At 39.9% G+C, this 25,071-nt stretch overlaps 1 protein-coding gene and 1 long non-coding RNA gene across 2 annotated transcripts in view; one reads left to right on the plus strand and one right to left on the minus strand.

Moving 5' to 3' along the window:
* The window catches only part of syt9b (synaptotagmin IXb), a 30,233-nt gene continuing 5,162 nt past the window's right edge, over positions 1-25,071 (minus strand). The window contains exons 2-8 of the mRNA XM_074676961.1: positions 20,565-20,740; positions 18,675-18,892; positions 17,143-17,683; positions 7,335-7,455; positions 7,007-7,178; positions 6,795-6,924; positions 1-259 (exon numbers count right to left, since the gene is read on the minus strand). Coding sequence (XP_074533062.1) covers positions 185-259; positions 6,795-6,924; positions 7,007-7,178; positions 7,335-7,455; positions 17,143-17,683; positions 18,675-18,892; positions 20,565-20,740 — 1,433 coding nt within the window. The 3' untranslated portion in view covers positions 1-184. The remainder of the gene's footprint in view (positions 260-6,794; positions 6,925-7,006; positions 7,179-7,334; positions 7,456-17,142; positions 17,684-18,674; positions 18,893-20,564; positions 20,741-25,071) is intronic.
* On the plus strand, positions 13,284-20,588 carry LOC141796073 (uncharacterized). The gene is made up of 3 exons (XR_012598871.1): positions 13,284-13,417; positions 15,930-15,986; positions 20,517-20,588. It is a non-coding gene; the product is annotated as an uncharacterized LOC141796073 (long non-coding RNA).

Genomic DNA, 25,071 nt, shown 5'->3' on the forward strand with positions numbered 1-25,071 from the left:
TTGTGTGTGTGTGTGTGTGTGTGTGTGTGTGTGTGTGTGTGTGTGTGTGTGTGTGTGTGTGTGTGTGTGTGTGTGTGTGTGTGTGTGTGTGTGTGTGTGTGTGTGTGTGTGTGTGTGTGTGTGTGTGTTTCTAAGGTTGCTGCAGTGTAGAGGTGTTGTAGGTTGTAGCCGTGTGCATGTCCGGTCAAGGTGATGGTGGTGTCTTCAGGGAATTGGTGGATCCTCCTTGGCTTCCACTTCCTGCTCCTTGTCCAACCCACTAGAACACAAAACAGATAAAAAGAGTAAATGAGGAGAGACTGAAATAGATAATCAGGGTTATTCAAACACAAGTAAAACTAAGCTAAAGACATATACACAAGAGACCAAAGTTTTGTTTCTCATTAAAAGTAAATATATGTTGTTTTTTTTTCTGTGGACAAATTTCTTGTCTTTATCAACACAGTACAACATCCCATGTGGGGCCCTGCTGTATTTCTAGACGTGCAGCAGTGGCACAGGTTCTCTGTGCTCCACATTTTACTGACTGTTTGTCTGTGCTTCACAGCATGGACCAGCTGTCTGTGCTCTATGTGGTGTGGACTGTCTGTGTTATAGATAAATAAATATATCTTTTTGCATTTTCAAAATTGGCCTAAATAGCATGATAGTCCAGCCAAACATTTCATTTATAAATATATGTAAACCATTAGGCACACACTGCAAAAGTCAGTAGGTTCAAGACGCTGTGCCATGGAGCACAGACCACCAGTCTGCTTCAATTTTTTATTACATTTACTGAATCCAAAATGCATATTTATTGATGTCACAACTTTCAGTTTTGAGTAAGGATAGCTTACTGTGTTTTAAAGTGATATGCAACATTTTTTTTTTTTACATTACTTTATACTAATTCATTCATTCATTTTTCAAACTGCTTATCCTGTTAAGGGTCGCGGGTGGGTGGAGCCTATCCCAGCTGTCATTGGGTGAGAGGCGGGGTACACCCTGTACTGGTCGCCAGCCAATCACAGGGCTGACACAGAGACAGACAACCATTCACGTACAAACTCACAACTACAGACAATTTAGAGTGTTCAGTTAACCTGATGAGCATGTTTTTGGACTGTGGGAGGAAGCTGGAGAACCTGAAGAGAACCCACGCATGCACAAGGAGAACATGCAAACTCCATACAGAAAGGCCCTCAGGCCAAGCTGGGAAAGTTTTTAAAGTTTTTATCCATCATACCATCAGTACTGACTAATCTCTTATCACAAACTGATGATATAGTCACTGGGGGCACAGAAATGGAGTACTTGGGGAACCTGAGCCACTCCTCAGACATTCAAAACATTTACATGCACACTCCAATCTCATTTAGTGCACCTGCAGATAAACTTTTCTATTCATGAGGTTTGGGGCTCACTTCTATCAAACTGATTTTCTCATGAGAGGTTTAAGAAGCTTCTGCTAATGAGACACAACCAGTGTTTCTCTTTTCAACACCAAGGCCCCACATTGTATCTCTTGGCAGAGATTAAAATAAAGAGAGACACATCATCAGCATAACTTTACTGTTATACAACATTTAAAGTTTGTTAAGCCATTAAAACTTCTAATTCTTTTGAGCAAGACTATATGAAAACCCAGTGCTTAAAAATAGGAGAGACTGCTGCTTAGTGTTTAAATCATTGTTATACATATTAAAATATGCATGCTCTGTCCCATCTGGTGTGCTCAGCTAATGAATGTTGTTTGGATGAGTGAGTAAAAAGTGCTTACATGGGAAGACTCTTATGAATCTCTGCATGTATCTCAGCGCTGCAAAAAACAAGCTGGACTTTAAAGAGAAACAGCAGTGTGCTAATGGATTTGTAAAACATGGGGAGGAATTTATTTTCTCTGCACCTGAGACCAGGTGGGATCCTTTCTTCATCACATTATCTGGCTGTTTCAGCCTAAAGCCTCACTCTGAGAAAACAAAAACACCACAACATTCACTGTCATCTTTCTTTGCCAGCCGCTGCTGTCTGCCTCAGGCTCTGTGCACATTTCAGGCCTCACTTGAAAATACTTTGGTACAAAAAAAGATCAATCTTGTGCTGCTTTCATAAGCAAGGAAGAAATAAAAATTTAAAAAATGGATTATGGCAACAAGTAACAGCTGTGCTGCAAAAAAAAAAAAACTAGAAGTGCTGAAGGAAAAAAATGAGTAAACTAACTTTTCCACCAGATTCTTTCTCAGTTTCCTAAATATATTTCTGTTTTGTCAGCTTTACAGAATAGATGTCTGCTGCTCTGACAATGAGACAAAATTTTTCAAAAGGACTGTCTGGAACCACAGTGAGGACACCGTCACTTTACATAAGGTTCAAAAAGCAAGCTTTGAAAACACAGTGTTAAAATGTGATTCATTGCTCTGTGACTCCTGTGATTTATAAAACTCAGTGCCTTTATGTGCTCATGATGTTATACATTCAGAAAGATCTTCCCCGGCTGTTCAGCTTTGGTCTGTTGAAGCACTAAAGTTACAATGAATAAGTGAAAGGAGAGCGCTTTCTGGCCACATTCACACCTGAATTGAAAACATTTACTGGCCCAGACAAGGTCACGAGTTCAGAGTGACTCTCCACTTCTGCATTGCTCCCTCTGAGATCACACTCACTTACAAAAGACTGTATGAAAGAGCTATTTTATATGTGTATACCTTGCCTATGTTACTGACCCATCACAAACGCTCTGCCTCTTGTTGTATACACACTGTGACAGCGTGTACTTTACTTTCTTATATCTTGATGCAGTGTTTAAGAGACAAAACTCAGACCCTCAAGCTATGACTAAAGCATAGCTATTCAATTTCATTAAATTCAACCTTAACGTAAGGAGAAAGGACCTACCGTGACCAATGTCTTAGGCCACGTTTACATGAAGACGGCGTGAAAACGATAATGACAAGTCACAAGGATGTAGTGGCCATGCCAGGCCAGTAGTTGGCGATGTGGATATATGTGTGTATATGTGCTTCTCGGAAATCAGCCATGATTGTTGTGGTTGTTCTTTCTTTTTATGCGGTTTTATTGTGTGAGACGGTTGGCGATCCAACCTTGAGGCGCATTACCGCCACTAACTGGACCAGAATAGCTTAACTGGAAGTTGTGGCTGTGTGCACCACCTTCACCTGAAAATGCGAGTGCACATGCAATGACGTCAGCGTTTCACCCTGAAACACTCTGCTCTGTGTTTATACAAGGTTAGGTGGAGGAGCGTTTTAAAAACTCTCCACTCTGGAGGGTGTTTTCAAAAGTTTCTGTTTTTGGACAAAACGCAACGTGGTCTCATCTAAACACACGCCAAAACACAACAAAATGTTATCGGATTTGACCGTTTTTGGTGTTGTGTAAACGCGGCCTCAGAGGTGCCCAGCAATACACCTGAAGCAACAAAATGAACGCTCACAAACACAGCTGAAATAAAAACAGAAACATTCAAAATTCAGTCCGTAAACTCGTGCTGAGCTGAATGTTTCCACATTTATGACAATAACTCAAGAACTCAGATAACTTTCTTGAAGTGGTGCAGACACTCCTTTGACTGTCACATGATACCAGAGAGGGCTGTTTGGTTATCATTGGGAAATCAACATAATGAAAGAAGCAAAACTTAAAAAAATATCTTGTCCCATCCATTTCTAAACCTTGATTTTTAAGGTAATCCAACTTTAAGATCTGGTTGTATGCCTGGAGATGTTTGGGCTCATGAAGTGAACACAGAATTTACCAATAAGAGCCATAGATTGTGTTGCCCTCTACAATAACCTGACAAGGCCAAAGTGTTGTAGTGTTATGAGCTGTTAGAAGCTTTAATCCAGTTATTTTAATTCTAGGATCAGCAGCTTCTATAAACTAACATATTTTAGCTCTAGGCTTTCGTCAGCATTTCAAACAAAAGTTTGATAAAGTTTTTCTGAAGGTGATAGAATTAGGACGGTCCATCAAATAGACAAAACCCAAGAACAGACAACACAAGAGAGAGCTATCTACAGTGAGGCAGACAAAATCAATTAGTTATGTTATAAAAATGAGAAACTTGTGTTTTAAGGAAGACAGAATAATAACCTTTAAAATCTTAGTTTGAAAAACGTGTTTTCTCCTAAAGTCAGGACTGCCTGAGTATGAACCTCAGACACTAGTTGACACTTCCCAAACTGATCCTGGATCCCCTGCCAAGAGCCCTCAAAGGCTGACCTGGCACTAGTTCCTGCTGTACTGTTGCAGAGCAGCAGGATATACTGGCAGCGTTCGTTCTTCACATCTTCACATTTCTTTTTTTTCCTCTGCTTGTACAAAGCATGTAAGAGCAACACCTCCAGAGTTTGTGTAGGCGAGTCCTGGAACATGAATACCTGCTCGCTCAGAGAAAGCATGTGCTTCAGTTTGGGATCATTACACAAACTGTTATAAATGTGAGGCTCATTGTCACTCATTCTGGAGAAGAAGTGTGTTCCCAAATCGATGGATCTGTCACTCACTGGGCTTTGTTCTTAGCCAAGAGCAAAATCAGTCAAAGGCACAAAAACTGAGTGATGGTCAGTGAAAAAAACTTCACTGCAGTACCACCACCTCCCTCCACTTATGTTTTGAGGCCTTTGAGAGGCTAACAATTAGCCCTTGTGTTTTGGAGTAACCCCCTTCCATTCCAGGTCTCACAGTCCATCATATCCATCCCCAACCCAGCCCAGTCGGTTCTTACTAGGGATGGGAATTTCGACTAATTTCCTAGCCGACTAGTCCCAAATTTTATTTGCGACTAGTCGACTAGTCTATAAAAAAGAAAACTTGCAATTTAATACACATATTAAGTTAAAAGTTTTAAATGCAAATGTGTATTTAGGAGCTATTTTAGCCCAAACATTCAGGACAAACTGTTAATTTAAATTTTATTGATGTAACAACAACTGACTGAATAAAGTTGAACAAATTAAAGAGAAATCCACTTCTGATGCGTTTGCCAATGCAATGCATGGCATTTATTATGAATTCTGTTTCAGTATGAAACTTGGATGCAGCAGCATGACAATTCCAAACATACAACATAGTAGCCTAGAATAGAATTTCCCTGAAAACCCTGGCACTTAAAGTGATACTCCGGGATGAAACAAGTTGGGTCCTATCACAAGGTTTAGGGCAGAAATTACCCCTACAGCAGTGATTTTGTGCAGCAGAAGTCCAGAGCGCTCACACCAAACACCCCCTCCCTGCTCCTCTGCCGGTTTCTGCTACCTCCGCAGATAGCCATATAGCCACAGCTGGCTACGAGGCGCTCGCCGCTTAGTGTATCAGTCCGCGCGCGCAGCGTGCCAGATATAAACAAACTCAGGTAGTCTGCCAGGACGAAGAGACACGATGAGAACTAGAGCATTATTTAGCGGTGTTTTCGTGTGACCGAGCCCGGTCTCACCATCTCCGCCCTGCAGGTCAACAACAGTGTCTACTATGGATGTGGTTTTTCATCGCTCCGGTAGAGTGGTTATAAGCGAGTGTCTGCTTACACAGCCGACAGGCGACCTTGTGGTCATCTGCTGCGTCGAAATACTGACAAACTGCTGATTTTCTTGCGCAGTAGCCCCACTTCACCTTTCCAACCTTTCTTCCCCAAACTTCGATGCCCTGCCCCCTACGTGACGTGTGGGGGGAGCATGGGGGGAGGGGAGAAGGAGCAGTTCTCTCCCTGTCTGCTCCCCCTGTATACAAAGCAGCCGAGGCAGAAGCGTGCAGCGATTAACCGACTAGTAAAATACTAAACGTTTAATAAATGAGTAGGAGGTTAAACGATTAAACGACTAGTCGCGCACATCCCTAGTTCTTACACGTTCAACAGCTCTTTTCATGCTAGCTCCAGGTAGTGACAACCTACCTGCCTAACCCCAGGCCCAAAGCTGCTCTAAACCTCTAAACCCAGCAAAACAGGAAGAGTCTGTAGTAAGATGTTGAAGGTAGAGCTAGGACAAGAAGCCAGTCCAGGCCAGTGAGATGTTTGTCAGGTCTCTGGGTTTGTGTTTCCTCCATCATATCTTGTGTTCTCTGTATTATTTTGGTACCTACAGTGTCTTGTTGCTTGTTCCAATTCCACTGACTTACTGCCCCTTTGTTTCCACTTCCTGCTTTGGACTTTGAGCCTTGACTAAAGGGCCTTATTTTGGTTATGCTTCTGTGTTTCCCATGGAGATAAAATTTCTTTCAAAACCAAGTACTTGAAGCTGTTAGTAGTGTGTCACAAGGAGCTTCTTTCTTGGGACAAAGCATATAGAACAGGGGTGGCCAACCTGTGGCTCATGAGCTGCATGTGGCTCTTTGCCTTTTAGTGTGCGGCTCTTCGATCCATTCATAAAAAAACATAGATATTATTATGAGTAGTGGTGTGCTGATCAATCTAAAATATTTATGTTTTGTTGCCAATGTTGAGATCACTATTGATCTATACTTGGGTGATGAGATTGATACTTGAGTTTCGGTTTCTCTTCTCTAAATGTGCTCCTCTCAATCGCTCATGTGCTCATAGCTATCTAGATAGATAGATGGAAATGTATTACTTTTTATATTATGTCATTTTGTTTATGTCTGAGAGGAAGTGTGTGTGTAAGACCGTGTGTGTAATGTGGCTCTTTGTAGTACCATGGTAATTTGTGTGGCTCTGGGTCTCTGACTGGTTGGCCACCCCTGATATAGAATATTGATAACTAACTTGTAATAGTGACATCTAGAATATCTTGTTAAAATCATCACAGAAGGTTGACGTGTCTCACGTTTAGCCGTACCTCTATGAGAGGATGCCAATGTGCAATTGGTTTTCGTGGGTATGACAGCATCTCATTCCAGTGGTCTCTTCCCAGAGTCTCGGCCTTTCCTCCCACTCTGCAAACCCCGATCACTTCATTATGCCCGACCCTGCAGAGCAGAAACAAGTGAAGAGAGATGTTACGTTCCTTCATGTGTAGATGAGACTGATGAACCAGGTGAACTCACTCACCGATCATAGTCCATGACAGCTATGAGCAGGCTGATCTGGTCGATGTTCTCAGGAGGAACATCAAACACAATGGCCTCATTGTACACGGGGTTCAGAGTGTTTCGTTTGGTGGAGGTCTTCCTTTTTTTCAACCTCCGACCATCACACATCAGGGAGACCTTCACATATGGATCTATAGGAAAGTGAATCCAGTGTGTGAATGTTTCAGTACAGAAAAGCCATCCCACATGAATTATAATGACTCACATTGAATAAGAGCTCAAGGATCCTATATGAAGAGTGAATCTGACAACTGCTGTGTGAGGAAACATTGTCATTCAGCACACACCTGAAGCTCCAGTGATGTCCATAGCTTTGAGATTTCTAGCTTTGATCATGGTGATGGTGAGCCTGCCAGCCGTCGGGAGATAGCACAATGAGAACATCAGCTCTCCAAGGTCGACATTATCCTGTAAAATAGAGCGAGAGTATGAGACCAGTTCTCAAGTCACTGCAATGACTCTGACAGGAGCAGGGAAACATGACAGAAGAGTAAGATTTGAAGAACTGGTCATTCACATAAATTGCATAAAACAGGAACAGCAGCACCAAATACACGGAAATGCCAAAATGCATGGATTAAAGAGAAAAAAAATCATTTGACTGAAAATTATTTTTTGTGTCGGTGGTGGGAGTAGGGGGTTGGGGACTGCATTACCTCCTAAGCCCCTACTTGTATTATACTGTAAATTACTGTAGATTGATTTGACTGTAATTTTACGGTATTTGTCTGGAAACTTTGCTGCTAGTGCTTTTACTGTTTTTTTTACAGATTCTTTTTTTTTCAACAATGTACGGTAACATATGACAGACAAAGCTTAAAGAAACAGCACATTCAAAGTTTATTATGTAAACATAAATAAGGGGGTTAGGTTCCTAAGAGAGATGAAAATGTTGGTTCCACTTCTGGATAGTCAATAAAACAGAAGCAGCAGCCAAACACTCAATATCTGACATTAAACATCATAACTGATATTTTCTCACTAGCTTTTCATACTTTGTGCATTATTAGACTTGATTGGTTCATTGGGCTGTTTTGGCTCAGTTTTCTTGTCACAGAATATATATTCATAGCCTGCTTTGGCCATAGCAATGACTTGAAATGTATGTAATATTCAATCAAATATGATAAAACATGGAGCAAGTGAAAGCTATAACAAGGTTTATTAGAAAAAAAGATAAGACAAGTAATAATCCTTTGATGTAAAGTACAAGCACAATAAGGACTGTCTGTTTAGTTCTGATTGCAGAAACACCTGAAAGGAATTCCATACCTAACGCTGAACTACACGGCTGTCAGTGCCTTTCCTGTGGTTTTACTTTCCTTTATCTATCTCCTCCTCCTAGTTTTTCTGACTATTAAAGTAACTGCAAAGGATGAACTCCTGAATAATCAGGTGTATTGCCATATATTCTGTGAAAACTATGTTAATGGAGTAAGAGTTTCCCCTGAGCAATTCATGTTTACAAGCAAAACAACAGGAGGACGAGGCAGACAAGCGATGCACATTTTGTTCTCCACGACTGGAACGCAGAAGTTTTCCCTAAAAGCTGTGTTCACATAAATAACACACCTCAGCAGTCAATTCTCCAAACACGTTGTCTGTTTCTACTACCTTTCCTAACTCATGACATTTTCTATCCTGGTGCCCCTGTGAACAGGACCAAAACTCTGCTAAGGTATTAAATGTGATAGCAATGCCTTGTCAAGAAAACTAACAGAGATAGATAGTCCTGAATTTCAGCCCTGTGATTTTTTTTTTCCATTTTGCCAAACAGTTTCTGTGTTGATTAAATATTTATTGATTTTGATTGAAGAAAAATACTTTTGGAATTTAGTTTTATTATTTCATGTCTTTTGATGTTTTGATTTTGAGTGATCCCGTTTGGTTGACTTTCAGGGCAACCATGTCTTGAGGCCAGTGTTCGAATAAATGAAAATCAGTGTCTGCAACTATACAGAAAGCATCTTACGCAAGTGACTGTATTTCAGACATGGATTATATTTACAGTACCTTCAGTATAAGAAAAAATAACAGAATACAGTCTGTGCTAGTGGCTTGCATCAAGATCATGTCTTCCTGGTATTACTTGAATCTTAAATCTTCAAAAGGATGAGGAAAAATGATTCCGACTCTAAATATTGCTTTTTGAGAGCTTCTGCAAAATCCACAGAGGAAATTTTCAGATACTGTTACTGTTCTGTCTGCCTCAGAAAAATACATCTCTATCCGTACGAAGCTTCTTTACAACAGACTGCTTTAGTTTCACCATTCTCACCAGATCTTATATTTATCTTCATACATTCTGTCCAGTTAGGTTTAATAACTTGATTGATTTCACAGTGTCTTAGTGATTTTAAAGGTCGTCTTCATTTGAAGCAGCCACCTTAAGCACATGAAGAATTGATGTTTTCATTTACTCTTGTAATAAATTCCCACGCTCTTCCACACAAATAGAATTGCACCATGTCTTCTTAATCATGTGCTTTATATTCTCTCAGTGAGAACACACACAAGCTGCTGATTACAAGGAAAATTCACTTTAAAGCATTTAAAGGACACGAGTGAACGGAGAAGCAGAGTCTGTTTCTTCAGTTCCACTTTTGTTCATGTTCAAACATTTTGCATCAGTAAGAAAAGTCTAAATTATATCAAGATGTGTAGTTCCTTTAATCTCTCATATCTCTTGTCCAAAGAACTGGGTTACCTCCTCTGGGATTACAGTGAGGGACCCTCCACTGGTCCAGCTTCATGTCTGTGTGCATTAACTATGGTTAACAGCACGGGGTGGCTCTGTCCATCGTCTCACTGACTGTGGCCTGTATGTTTCTGTGTGTACACTAACATAAACAAACTTTGAAGCCTCATGTTTACAGATAAATAAATGAACTGTTTCCTGTGGTGTATACATCACAAGGTTAACTGGAGCACGGGTATATTTCCAACATAATCTGTAATACCTGACCTGGTTACTGTGTTCTTTGTGTTTTTCCTCTCTCACAGTTTCAGATTCAGCACAAACCTTTTGTGAGTCCTGGTACACAGAAACACCAGGTGCACTTACTTTCTTTGTGTGGCTCCATTATGAAACCCAAAGTATTCATCGACACACCATGAGCGGCGCATCATTAATTAAGATTCCTTTAAAGAAACCTAATGAACCCCTACGGAGACAGGAATGACTTCTGTTAAACAGAGGCCCACTTCACTGGCACAAAGAAACAAGCAATAAATAATAAGGTGAAGGGAAATACCTTCAGAAGTACCAAAAGTCCTCATTTGTTAAGACAATTTACAGAAATAGATTTAAAGAAAACAAGGTTTGATTTATCATCACGGATATTGATGAGTTTACTCTCCAGAGCTTGAGGAAGGGACAGAGAGAGGAGAGTGACATGACAAGGTGGTGGTGGTGGTGGTGGTGGGGGGGTGTTGTTGCAGTCTCTTTCTTAACAACCACAAATGTTCCCTCAAGCTCAGACCCCTGAGACCTCCACCACAGAGCAGAACTACCAGAGAGCCACAGGGAGAAATGACCACAGCAGCAGAGCCGGAGGGTAAACTCCCAACAAGCTCACCAAAGTGTGAGTTAACAGGAACTGCAAACATGCCTATGAAAACGCACTGGCAGGAATAAAAAACAGCTCATGCGCACTGGAAACATTACAGGTGAAATTCAGCTTAAACAACACCCCACAGACCACTTGTGGTAGGATCCAGAGATGTGTGGAAACAGTAAAAAATGATGTTCTGATTGGGCTGAAATAAGTGAAGAAGCTGTAACCTTTCAATGGTGACAGGATCTGAGTTGGCTTTCCATTAAAAATAGTTATGGCTGGTCTTTGAACACAGTTTATTGCATCCATAAATGGAGGTTAAATTGTGTAAAGGAGGGTCTGTTTGTGAAAATGATCTAAAACGACAGCAGCTTCTCTGGGCCTGAGCCAAGAGAAGCTGCTGTCAGATCAAAGTTTTTTTTATTCTTTATGGAAATCATGGACACCTTGTTGATCCAGTCCCTGAGGTAGCTCCCATGAACTGGTCTTCTTCACATCATGGTGATGGCTGTGGTTCTTTTTACCTCCTTTACCATGTTTCTATTGCATTTTCTCAATGTGAGCCAAGTGTTTTTGCTGGTTTGGTGATGGTTTATTCCAAGATGAAATGTGCTCAGAATTTGAGAAGAGGCTTTGGAATTAAGGTTAAAAGACAGCATGTGCTTTGGTTGAAGTACAAAGGTTGGTGGGGGGCCCATTTACATGAACAAACATTAGCTTTGATCTTTTCTCCTCCTTTCTCTTTTCAAACCATGCACAGTTTTACTGATGCCTATAGAGTTTATTAACAAATCCAGTAGGGTGTCAGGTTATAAATGAAGGTTTGCCTGAAAATACACTTTCCCTCATGAATGGTAAATGACTTTTGGAGGTTCCCTGTTTCTGTTAACAAGTACGGACACTTTTATAGATATGACAGTTAGACCTAGTAATTCATTCTGTTATATCCTCAGCCTTTGTTCTTTGTCATATATGCGCACTTTATTCTTATTTGAATTACACCTTGAATTCATAAGGAGTATTTGGAAATGCAAAATTGGAAAAGTGTTCTGTTTTTCCCAACAACGTTCATTGCTTTTTGGTGGCTAACATACACAGTTAAATGTTTGGGCCCAGTTTTGCATAGAAATATTAATTTTGGTTTTCAATTGAGTGTCATTTTGTGTTTTTTTTTGTTCTGTTCTTGTAATAGATATTAAAACAAACAACCTTATAAACCAATCTTTTCAATTACAGTGATCAGCTGTGTAATGAACAGTGTTGCCACAGTTACTTTGAAAAAAATAATCCACTTACTGATCAATGATTACTCCTTTGAAAGAAATTAAGTGGCTGTACTGATTACTTGATTTTAAAAGTAACAAAGTTAGATTAAAAGTTACTCTATTAGTTACATTCAGCAGCTTTTAACAGTTTGTTTTTTTATCAGGTTTTTTTTTTTTTTTTTTTGTTAAAGCTGTAGCCCATTGATCTTGTATATGTAACATAATGAGCAAAAATAATTGTTACTGGAGTGCAGGCTCACATAATCCTTAGTACTTTACATCTATTACTTATGTATAAATGTTTTATTTTTGTTTTAATTTTCACTTTCATTTTTTTTTTTTTTTCCCATATGCTCAGGCACTGAAGTGTAAGTGTGGGCACGCCCCTGCTTGTCACCAGGGCCCTGTTCTACGAAGCAGGATTACTGCCTAGCGAGGCGAGTCTCCATGGCAACAAACACTGAACGGCTAACCTGCTCCGGGGCAGGTTAGCCGTTCCAGATTGAACTCGGGGTCTATAAAAACCCCGCCCACTGACCAATGAGCCCTCATGAAAAAATGGCTTGTCCGTTTTAGAGGATCCCGTGGACATCGGAGCTCGCATTGTCCGAGGAGGACTGGCGTGCGAGAGTTTTCAGGGACCGCACCCAACCACTCTCTTTTTCTGATGACCACCTTTATGAAAGGTACCAGTTTTCCAGGGAGGGGTTGGTAGTACATGACACTTTCTACAGGTAGTTAAAGGGAATGAAGAACTCTCATTGCCGTAATAAGATCTTCAATGCCAACACTTCTGTTCCATGACAATATTTTATTGCCCGTCTTAAAATTGTGACAGGAATTCATGTAGGGCTCATGTGGGCTACATATCACACAGAAAATGTAAACATGACAGGAATGAACAAATGAATAAATTCATCTAAGAAATAAATTAGTTATGTTGCATGTTACAGTAAAAGTACATGGTGAACAGTGCTATTTCAGGATGATAATGACAAAAAAGATTTTTTTTGCACTACACTTACACATTTAGACTGTCAATAATTTTCTGCCAGCACTCCTTCCGTGCTTTAGCAGCGGCGACGGTGTTGCTTTCTAACGTTAATTACATGTTTCAGCTCGTCATACTTCCTCATGATCACCTCCTGCTCCTCCTGTGTGAAGTATGCGGTCCTATGGGTCCTTCTCTCTCCGACCTGCCCTGACGCACCAGACTGCTCCATGTTCGTGATTGGTCAGATGCAGCTGGCTCCACCTTATACGAGTGCACGCGCTCATTGCCTAGCTGGATCCACTTATGAGGTTGATAACAGGCGTCGTAAAACCGTGTAGCGAGACCGCCGGCTATCGCGCTCAGGTCAGCGAGGTAGCTCCAAGGCTATCTCGCTAGGCTGAACTTGCTTCGTAGAACAGGGCCCAGGTGCCTCGTTGCATGTGGCCTAAGTTATGTTGCTAAGCTCCTGAACGGATGGTTTTATGCTACACGGAGGGCTCAGCTCTTGGAAAAGAGGGAATTACAGTGAAAGACGGGACTCACCTTTCCCCCAGGTAAAGACAAACAACTTCTCAAGCGTTCATGGCCGCAGTGCGCTGATCTCTCTCTGATTGATTCCTAAATGTTTCCGTCATAGATCTTGAGCAAATTGGCAGGGTGCACAACGAACCGTAATGTTGTCACCTTTAGCTGACACAAACTCAAAACAGTGACTGTTTTTCCAGCTAGAAAACACGCATCTCTCTCCCCTGCTGTTGTTCACGTTTGTGCCGCTGGCTGTTACACGTGAATCGTTCACGCGCTGAAAACGTGATGAGCACGCGACTCCCGTCACTCCCCGAGACGCAAGTAAAAACATATATATATATATATATATATATATATATATATATATATATATATATATATATATATATATATATATATAACAAGAACAACTCAAAGAAAAGTAACGCACAGTGATTTTAACAAGTAACTTTAATATAAATGCTGATTTGAAAATAGTAACGCATTAGATTAGTCATTACAAAAAGAAGTGGTCAAATCAGACCACAATGGGTTACTAAGTAACGCGTTACAGTAGGCTATAACTGGTAGTGAACCTTTTTTAAGTTTTTTTTTTTTTTTTAATCTATTTCTGATCTATTAGAAATTAACTTTAACATTGCACAATCAGGCTCCATCATTTATGGAAAATTATTAGCCTAAGTTAGTGATTTTTTTTAAATAGACAACCAAAGAAGTAAAGCTCAGCTGCTTCTGAGGCAGAGACAGTGCTTGTATTACACTCTGAGTAGATGGACTGTATGCTCTCTGCTGCTTTATCTAAGCACTTAAGAGAACTGATCTAATTTCATTGGCTGAGTACAAGTGACCATAATCCTGACCACAGGCTTGATTTGAGAGCTGACGAGAGTGTTGAGTGGCACTCTAAAGTCTGAAAATGTTGGTGTATTGTATGAGCCTATGTGTGGGATGAGATTGATTTCCTAACATCTGAGGAGAGAGTGTTTATCTTTTGTTTGTGGAGTGTCTGCCTGTTTTTGTCAGATTGCGATTTCCCAAAGTATCCAGAGTTCATAGTAATGTTCCAGTTTGAATATTATATAGCTGTGTGTGCTAGGATCGTATTTGTAGGTTAATGAGATCAGATTGTTCAGCATTTAGCTCATGAGAATCAACACATCATTGCTTTGCTGTATTGACCAACCAGAACACATCTGCTTTATTTCTTATCAGCCGGATCATTTCAGTTATGAAATTGTGTAGAAAAGGCAAAAATGGAGCTGAAAATGGGTCAGAATTAAGGATCTGTGTCTAAAAATTTTTGCAGGTCAAAATAGTTGTCATGTTACACAACAATGATAAAATTCAGATTCAATCCTGCCACATAGAAATCCTGACATATTTTGCCCATATCGCCCTCTAATGGAGAACATTTTCTTTGGTCATGAGCAGAGTTTGTTGATGTTTATGCAGCACTTAACACTGCAGAAAACTACGGTGGCCCTGAAGTGCAAACCACAACCTCAAATAATTAAACACAACCGCAAATGACTGAACACAACAACATTAAGCCACTGGAAGAGGTAGATACCGGTGGGGGACATGAGTCATCACTGATTGGATCAGAGGGGAAATGAGAGAAAGGACTTGATTGGATGAAGGCCCTGTTCATCATTTGGACAGGAAATTATTCTGCTCTTAGCGCTATTTTCAAACATGAGCACTACTGGCGGCACAAATGTAGCTGCTGCTATCAAAGAATATTTTGATTGATAAATAGTTATACTGTCTCTGAAGCCCAGCCTCTTTTAACAAAACTCAAGTGCTGCAATCTTCAAAAGGGAAAACATACTTCTTGTATTTTGCTGATGACATTCCCATTATGTGCACACTCTGTTAGCTCTACAAAGTCTTTGAACTCAGTCTTTACCACAGTCTGCAACACAGCAATTCATCCCTTTTCCACACCTGGATCGATCCACGGATTTCTGTTCAGAAAGAACAAGCATTTGACATGAGCTCTGACTCATGAATATCTAATCTACAAGTTTCAACTGTGCAATGTGACGTTGAAATGACGTATATTTCATGTAATTTTTGACGTCTAAATCAGGTCTCCTGAAGGTGCAGAGTTAAAGTTTTTATTACGTCTTTTTCGGACCTCGTATGGAGGTCGGATTTAAAAAAGGTCTACTAATAACGTCTGAATGTTTGGATCCATTTTGAATGTCTCATTGATGTCTTGATTTGGCCTGCAAATTATGTCCAAATGCTGAACTTCATTACGACATCCAAAAGTGATCAGATTTAGATGTCAAAATTTGTACCTATTTTGCAGTTTGCTCTGATGTCTAGATATGGTCTTTGACAAAACCGACCCAACACTGACGTGATCTGCATGTCTCTCTCGTTCGATGTGTGGAGAGTTGGACCAGCATTATTATTATTTGCTGTTGTGGTTTGTAATTTGCGGGGTTTTTTGTTTTCAATTTTCAGTTGTGTTTTTTTTTGTATCTGCAGTTGTGTTAAGTTAATTTTCTGTTGTTGTTTGCACTTCAGGGCACCGTAGAAAACTAACCACTTCTCATCTGGTATCAAGAGACACCAGAGTGACAGGTAAGGTTTGATTTTAACAGTCTGTAATAATAACAAAAGTATGTTTGATACCCTTACTGATTGACTTTTGTCAGAACTCATTAAAAAAACAGTGAACACACACAAAAAAAAGTCAAGCTTTCATTTGTTTGTGCAGTTAACTAAAATATCAGACCTTACCTAAAGTCTCATACTACTCATCATATAGTATATTCCAGTCCATGCTCTTTTCTGTTACTGACAAAACCTAATAAGTTGATCAAATAAATGAAATGGAGCTCATCTAACACCACTTTCTAAACATCCTTGGTTGAAAAATGACTTAGTGTGAGGTCTCTTTAATTAAAAATCAGTCTTAAACGGAACAATTGACTAATCTTCCAGCCGAAGAGGTCAGGGTCATCATTCAAATCATGAAGTGCTATATTTAAGGGGAACTCGTGCACACACCAATAATAAACGCTGAGTCTTTGAGGGTTTTTATTATTATTTCTGGAAACAACATATTCAGTCATATTTTTTAATACTTTATACTGTAAAGAATCTATTGAGCCCTGTCTCATTCTTATCACCTCTAAACAACAAAATCAAACAAAGAGGATTCCCCAGGCTGAGCGCTCTAACTTCCTGCCTGAGTTACTCTGTGTATCAACACTGTAGATTTATCCGAGTGAATAATGTAATACAGACGGTGTCGCTGTATCTCTGTCAAACCAATCCCAGTCTAATGTCAGTGTAGATCTGGGTCACTACCCCCAAGTGTCTCCTGCTGCTTTCATTAAACATTAACTGTGTCTAAGTATATTTCTATGTCTCTGCCTCCTGAAACCTCAACTGGGTTCCACTTGGCAGGTCATTTAGACACAGACTGCTGAAATATTTTCTCAACTCTTTTGTTGTTGTAACAGGGTTTTACTGTTGAAATTTTCATGGGTTACTTTCACTGCTTCTGATTGTGTGAGCTGATTATAAGCAAAACAAAACAAAAGAAGTGGGATCATGAAAAAAACTTGAAAGTACTCAACTGCAAAAATGGCCTACTGTCACTAACCCTGAAACTGAATGATGGAATGAACAAATGGACAAAGGGAAAGTCCGACACCAGAAAATGTGAAATCAGTGGGATAAATGAGACAGAGAGGAATAAAAAAGTAGCAAAGTTAAATTGGTTTCTCACCGAGGTCACATACTGGATGTCCCGGCACAGTTTGGTCTCTCTGGGAAAGTCGGCGAGATCCAGGAAGTTGTCCACCACCACTTGGCCAATCAAATCATGGCGAGAGAATCTGTCAAAGTCGTAGACGCTAAAATGCAGTTTGCGGCTCGACAGCTCAGCGTATGCTACAGGGAAGAGGAACACCTCATCGAACACTGGGTTCAGTGTTTTGCGGTGCACCTTGGTCTGGTGCTTGTTCTTGCGATCAGGCAGCAGATAGATCTTGACATAAGGATCTGAGGTTCCTGTGAAATCCTTGGCTGGAAGGTCCTGGGCCTTGTGTATTTTGACTATGAGCTGCTCCAGGTCAAAGTCAAACTTCAGAACGAAGAGCAACCGTCCACAGCTGTCAGTGCGACATCCGTCTTCAGCGTCCACGGAGCGCTGCTTATAAAGTTCTGGCTTTAATCGGCCCAGACCAGACAGAGAGTCCTGACGCTGGAACTGGGCCGGGTTGAAATCTGGGTTCGACAAATTCATCTGACGGCGGATGGAATTGTGCCTGCATTAAATCAGAATGTGAACATACAGTTAAAATCATGGTGCTGAGCAGACGATTACCAAAGGTTCAGCATGTGGTCTCTAAGCGTGGTCTGCATCAACTCATGGTTTACTCTGTCAACATTCAGCAGCTTAACATTAGGGATGTAATCCCAAACTTTACTGTAGTCGTCATTATGCAGTTTTCAGAGTCCAGAAAATGACTGTATAGTCTTCACACACCTCTTTTTGTCATTTTGTCTGATAAACACAAGGTGTGCAGCTGGAGCATCCAGAGCATGGTGGGCATGTTACATGTTTAAAATCTATGACAAGGAAAAATAATGGATTACAGAGAACTTCCCAGAAATATGTTTATGGTTGAAGTGTTCGTGATAATAATATTATCAAAATGATGCAGCTTTGTATAGTGCTGATTCTAGTAAACACATTTGATAAAAACACTTGAATCACTTCTTATATCATAAAAACGCACAGGATGCAGTACAAAGTGAAATGTGGATGACTTTTTATCCACCGCTTTATTGCTTGTGTAAAACTTTTGGTAGATTTTTCACTTACTTCCTTTGATGATTGCCTGCTTTCTTAGATATATAGGCTGTATAATAATTTGTAAACTCATCAGCAATTTCAATAGTATCTGTTTTAGTTTTTGGTTCATCTGTAGCTCTTTTTGAAAAACAGATTTTTGTCTTTTCATTGGCCAGAGTCCTTTTTTTTACCACAGATCACAGTCCAGCTTAATAATAATGTGCACAAGGAAATGAGATGTGATTTGTAAGGCCTTAAACTGCAGACTGATAGTCTTAGCAGTTAAAATAGCACAACTGTCCCTTTTTTGCCTATTAAAAAACAAACTGATCTGTGACAAAAATCTACAATTAATCCAATAAATGAGAAATGGGATCAGAAATGTGCAACCTGTGTCAAAACTATCCCTAATGTACCTTTGCAAAAGCTGGTCAGTTGTGTTGTAGATGGGTTTCACTGACCTGACTGAGGAAGTAGGCTCAGTAATCTGTCTTTGAACCCTGTCCCGAGCCAGAGTGTGGACCTGGTTTTTCTCCATCTTGGTCTGGGCCTCCAATGGGATGTCAGGTGATGTGTGACTTATCTTCAGAGCTGTTTCTGGGATGGTCACAGGCATGGGGGTCCCAATGGGCTCTTTCACACAACCATCTTCGCTGTACTCCCTCTCCTCCGCGTCCGCCTGCAGCAGACATTAGTGATTATGGTCTTTGTGAATCCTACAGCAGAAATAAGACCTCAAAGACTTGTAGAGTAATGGAAGTTTGTACTTCTGAAACAAATTCCTTCTTTACCCTGATAAATCAGGTCAGGCACCATCCTACCTTTAGAGCACAGATCATAGGATCTGTTTTAACTGCACCCCCTTGCCACCTTCTGGTCTGGAGTCTTAGCTCACGGTCATAAATTACTTTTAGTAAAGCGTGTGTTTGTTTTGGAATTAAATGGAGATCAGATCAAAACATTTTTTTTTGTTCAAGACCATTTTTTACTGGATACAACGCGCAGAGGTAAGGTACTTATCAGTACAGTTACATAGTGCTACGGTTTGAAACATGACATCAAGCAAATGTTGTAGCAGCTAGCTATATGTAGCTACGTCAGCAGCCTGGTGCTCTGACGTATCTGTAGGCTAATGTGACAAGAAGTAAACACTGTCAGTTTGTAAGTAATTTAGTAGCTGTTTATATTTAGCGCAGCTGGCAGCCCGTTGCTCTAAGACATGTCTGTAATGTGTGACTTCAGTAAATCCTGGTTAGCTATGTCCGGCCAGTCATCTACCAAGCAGAGCTAACGTAACCTCACTCTTCATTTTATTGATAAACTCTCAAGTTTGAACAGACCACTGCAGAATAACTGCTGACTCTGGGTTAGGATGGACATTATCACTAACAGGTTAACCCCTGTGTTATAGGGTGATACAGCCCAAGATAAAGGCTAATTAGCCTTAGCAAGGGCTGTATCACTCTCCCATTTAGCTTTCTTCTGCTCTTCTGTCCTTGTTCTGTCTGACAGTTAGGCTCCTGTGTCCACCATCACTACAAAATTAGTCACAGAAATCGTTTTTTGTAGAGAAAAACACAAATCTATGTGTTTTATCTTTTCTCTCTGCTTAAACTTCATCAGCCGGCCTGGTATTTTATAGAGACCTAGATGTGCAGTAAATCAATCAGGTCCTCGTCGACCCCAATTGGAAGCTAAGAAGTAGCAATTTAAAATAACCTGTCACCAGCAATATTGGTGCTAATAATCTCATTTTAAAGTATAGATTATGATCAGGCATTTATCTAGAAGGGAGACTTTTTCAAGATCACTTTTAAAATTCTCAAGACCCCCTTAAGTTATCAGGCTTCTCTTCTACTAGTCAGGGTCCAGGAATCAGACACTGTCTTCTTTTAAGAGTTGTCCTAAACTTGTTTTTGAAAAAGATTACATTGGAGCTGGTTTAGGCCTGAACTAGCTCTGAGTTATATTTCTTTAGGATTAGACTGCGTGGTGGTGAGATAGCATCCTAAGCTCCTGTTCTTCTCTCTCCCCTCTGTCAGTCACTACCTTTCAATCTTGTCCCATCAAGTTACTGACTCCACATTTCCAGGAAGCCCCTGAGCTCCTTTGTCTTGTAAGTTTCTCTGGATTGTTGTTGCAGACAACAAGCCTCTGTGGACTTGCTGCTGTTTCTTGTTGCTTATTTCAGAGATTTGTTCTGTATAAAAATATTCCTTGTGTGGGATGTGGGACACGTTCATGTGGCATGACTAAGTCTGTTATTTAAACAAGCATTGAAACCCAAATTTTCATTGATTTAGGAAAAAAAGGCTTGGCACCCACCACTGTGAGTCTGTCTCCGTTCTTACCTCTATGAGGACGGGCTGTTGGTCTCCTCCCAGGAAGTGAGCCCCCTTGAGGACATCTGGGAGGAAGCGGCCACTCAGTGGCAACCAGCACAACTTCCATGATACAAAGACTGAGACGCTGAAGAGAGCCAGACCACAGGTGGTCACAAGCAGTGACAAGAGGCTGACGGACACATCTGGAGATGGAAGAGGAGCACAGAGGAGCTCAGTGAGCTGATGTTTATCAGTGAAAGACTGTGGAGCAGACTTACCTGGCTCCCTGAAGAAACAGTTTTACAAACTGCAGAAACAGGATCAAACATTACATGAAAGGTTACAAGCTTCAGTAAAGATTGCCGTTTAAACATTTTTTACAGTCAAATAAAAGTCACCAAAGACAAAGACCTTTGGCATGTTGATGTATTATTATCAATGTAAAAAAAGAATATTTTATTGATAAAGCTAGTTTGCTTTACTGTTATGTTTTGCTTTTTGTTTTGTTTTTTCCTAAATTTGTTTTTTTGACTCTTTTGGTCATATTTTTTGCCGTATCCTTTCTTTTAAATCTCAAAAGAGCTCATTTTTTTTAAATGAGTGAATAAATGCCCGAATTGAAAAGTGACAGAGAAAATTATTACAAGCAAAGTGTATTATTACTCCTGTTTTTGATTAAAGCAATCTGCTCAATTGTAAATGGTTTTATTGGGTTTAAATCAAAAGATAACCAGAGGATCATCACTTTGCTGATTTGATCGGGCTACTGTTTGTCTTGAAGGTCTTATTTAACTAAAACTCTGAACTGAAATCTTACTTCCATGATTAAAAGTGGCTTTTTTCACACTTTTGAATTTCTACTCTAATACAGCAATCAAAACATCCTGGACTCTGATGAGCTCTTTATCTGCCCTGATGTACCTTTCTGACCTTAATATTGCAACATTTGGAGGTGAAAGTGAAATATCAGGACAATCATTTGTTGGCTTAGCATTACATTTCATTCAAATATAATTTATGAGCAGTCTCAGCCCGTCAGTCTGAGATTGTCACGTACTGGGCAAAGTTAGGTTATGGTTTTCTATTAAACCTCAGGGAAAAATCAGCAACTACACTATTCTGTCAAAAGGTTTAAAAAACCCGCTCCAGTCACATGTCTGCTGTGTGTAGGTTACTGGTCAGTGGTTTCATTTGTTTATTACAATTAACAATTAGCACTTTAGCACTGCAATTCAATTTAAGTGGAATATTTTTTTGTGTGTGGAGACGAGGATATCCAGACTTAGTGAACACCTGATTATAATAATAGCCTAATAATAATGTCACAGTGTGAATATGATTTTGTTTTGGTCAAAAGGTCTTGTTGTTGTCCGACTCAATGGAAAGTTTCAGTACGACAGCAGTAACGGATAATAAGGCGCAGCTACCTCCAACTCTCAGCACACAGTCAAAATTTAATTATCACTAAATATTTTATCATGATATGCACAGGCTGCACTATCACTCAGAGTCGCTCTGACTGAGCCCAGTTTAAATGCTTCTTCAAACTACACCAGGAGATCGTTCAGTTTATGGAGAGGCAAAGAAAGCCAGTGACCCAGTTGGATCAAGATAATATGGAGACATAGAAGATGTACTTAAAACTCTCAGGGCGCACGAGCTCAAAAGTCAACTTACTGTGCTCACTCATCTGGAGAAAGACCTTCAACTCTAAATGGAGCTGACTGAGCTGCAGTGAAGTGCACCATTGAAGGGATAAAGTCTTGTTTGTTTGTTTAAACCTTTTTTTTTTTTTTTTTTACCAGTGCCAGAAAGATGCCTTGGATGTTGGATGTAGAGTTGATATAAAGCTGACGATTCTTTAGGTGATGTGTGGTTCAACTATTGAACCATGACCCTCATCTGACAGAATCTTGTGAGATCAAACAAAACACATTTTGTTTGTTTCTTCAGATCCAGACTGAGGGTTGCTGGTCTAAATATTTAAATCTTCAATCAGGTTACAACATCGTGCCTCTCTTAATATGGCGAGTTTGAGTTTTGCTCCCTCCCTCCTTTTGATGGCTTTTCTCTTACAAATCAAACTTTTTGCACTGCTCTTGCTTATTTTCTGTAAAATCTCTAAAAGCAAACACTTGATTCAAAATCCTTTATTGGTATCCTGGCAGGACAAACTATGGCCTTCTAAGAAAAAATAAGATAAGAATTAAGTCTGTCTGTTTTTTGTTTTTTTAATAGAAATGACAAAACCATCTATTCACTGGAAGTAGGTTCTTTTAACAGTTATAATATTTACATATCTAAACTGTGCTGGTGCCTGACAAACACACAAACAGAATGAAAACATCTGCACAGAACAACCATAAACTTCAAAAATTAAGTGTCTCGTGCTTTACGACTATCAGCTACAACCTAAACTGAAACAGTCTCATCCTCCCATCCCGTCTCCTTCTGTTTTTATTTTCTTGTCACTACTCCTGAGCCTAAATGCACTGATCCCTGGACATTCGATAGATCAGGCATTCTGCAAAATGAGTTCCTGCTTCACAGCCTTGAGGGGCGGATTTTAAAACACTTTACTGATTCAATAAAAAAAAATTGACATTAAGTAATATTTGTGGTTATCATGATGTGCAAAAGTATAAACTTTTCTGTTGAGATCAGAGGAGGATTCAGGTAGTCATGGATCATAGATCACTCCAAACCACGTGATCAGCTCTGAAGAAACAAGCCCAAAAGGTGACTTTGCCACATTGTGTTAACAATAGACCTCTTGATAACAGTATGATTATTTACTTTGTATGAAGAAAATTGGCAGTAAACACAGTCAACGTAAAAACATTGAATATTTTTTTAAAACTTTGATTATAAAAAAATACATGCTCATTATACATAAATAACAGCAAATCAACAATAAGCAGTCAACATAAAAACTTTAAATGATGTGATTTTTCTGCAACCACATGAAAGAAATCAAGCCAAAAAACCCAAAGCCTGCGACTGACAAGATTTGTAAGCAACTTTACAGAAAAACAAGCTCTAAATCACTTATGACAAGCAGACTTGGCAACTATGGTGACAACACCAACACAAGCAAACAAACCGTTGAGTGTGGCCACATGGGCGCCCGTTGATTGGATAGGTAGCATATTTAAATTATCAAAAATAGTCTGACCAATCAGGGGGCCCCTTCACATGTGGGGCCCACAGGCTAGGTAAGCCGGTGCATTAATCCACCCCTGGTTGAGATCACACCAGACATGAGGGGATATACTTTTAACGAACAGAAAGCTTTGATAAAACATCAGCAGCTGCCTGTAGCGTGGGTCAGTGCAGATCTCAGTTATCTGTGCAGTTAGCAGTAATACTAACAATCCAGCAGATCTGTATGTGTTGGTGTTTATTTCTTTATCAACTTCATGAGTTAAAGTCGGCTGGCCTGAAACCAAACTTCACTGAGCTTTATGCTCCTTCTGGGAAAGGATCTTCATTTAACAACAGGGACTCATGTTTGAGTTGCTGGGGTATCTTAAAGAACGGCAGTAAATTTTATGTTACAGCAAGTCCATCCTGGACCCTGTCAGGGGTCAGCTAACAGTATAATTCTGCTGACTCTGCTTTGTTTAATGTTGACTACAAGGCCTGGAGGCCGTGCACACAGTTCTGAATCCAGAGATCCCAGAGCAGCTTTAGAGAACCCTGGGGTGAAGAAAATATGAAGATCTCACATCTCTTATCCACACACATTTACTGGTTTCAGAGTCCAGGTTGGGCTCTCTTTAATTTTACGATTACCCATCTTATTTTGACTCTCCAGGGCGCATCAAATATTTGGTTCTGATTGTTCAAATCCCCTTGACAGCAGTTATTGACTCTGCAGAGAAAACCACATCACATGTAATACTATATCAACCCAGGATAAGTCACAGAAAATTCACTTCTGCTTATTGGTTTTGAAGAGAATTCTTGTTTCTGTTGGTGTTCTTAATGAAGAAACACTGTAGCACAGCATTTTTGTGTGTTAACCTAATTCCAGCAAAGGGATGGGGCTGTCAAGGAGATACACTAACCACAGCTTGAGGAGCACAGCTGTGCGACTGCTCTCTCAGGCTGACCTTGTCAAATATAACCTTTAAAGAGAATGTTAGCTCTCTTTCTCTTCACATTAACATAATGTTATATCATGTTTGTGTGACTTTTAATACTATACAAAACATTTCTGTCCTTTTTTATTCCTATTCATAGTGGCTGAATTCACAGAAGCTTAAAGAGAAAAAAATACAAGTGACATAAAACAGATTGGTTATTTAGAGGTTAATTCAACACTGGTTAATTTATTAAGTTCAACTCTTCAACTGCTCGTTAATACAAATAATCAGCCAATTACATGGTAGAAACTCATTAATTGCTGCCATGTGATGGACAAATTGCCATTGTGGTTGCATATTGGCAGCGCATTTAGGCATAGACCTGTTTAAGTTCAAACTGAGAATCAGAATGGAGAGGAAAGGTGGTTTAAGAGACTTTGAATATT

Source organism: Halichoeres trimaculatus, unplaced genomic scaffold (genome assembly GCF_033239565.1).
Source record: "Halichoeres trimaculatus isolate MK-OKI-2021-1 unplaced genomic scaffold, fHalTri1.1 fHalTri1_scaffold_10, whole genome shotgun sequence".
Classification (NCBI taxonomy): domain Eukaryota; kingdom Metazoa; phylum Chordata; class Actinopteri; order Labriformes; family Labridae; genus Halichoeres; species Halichoeres trimaculatus.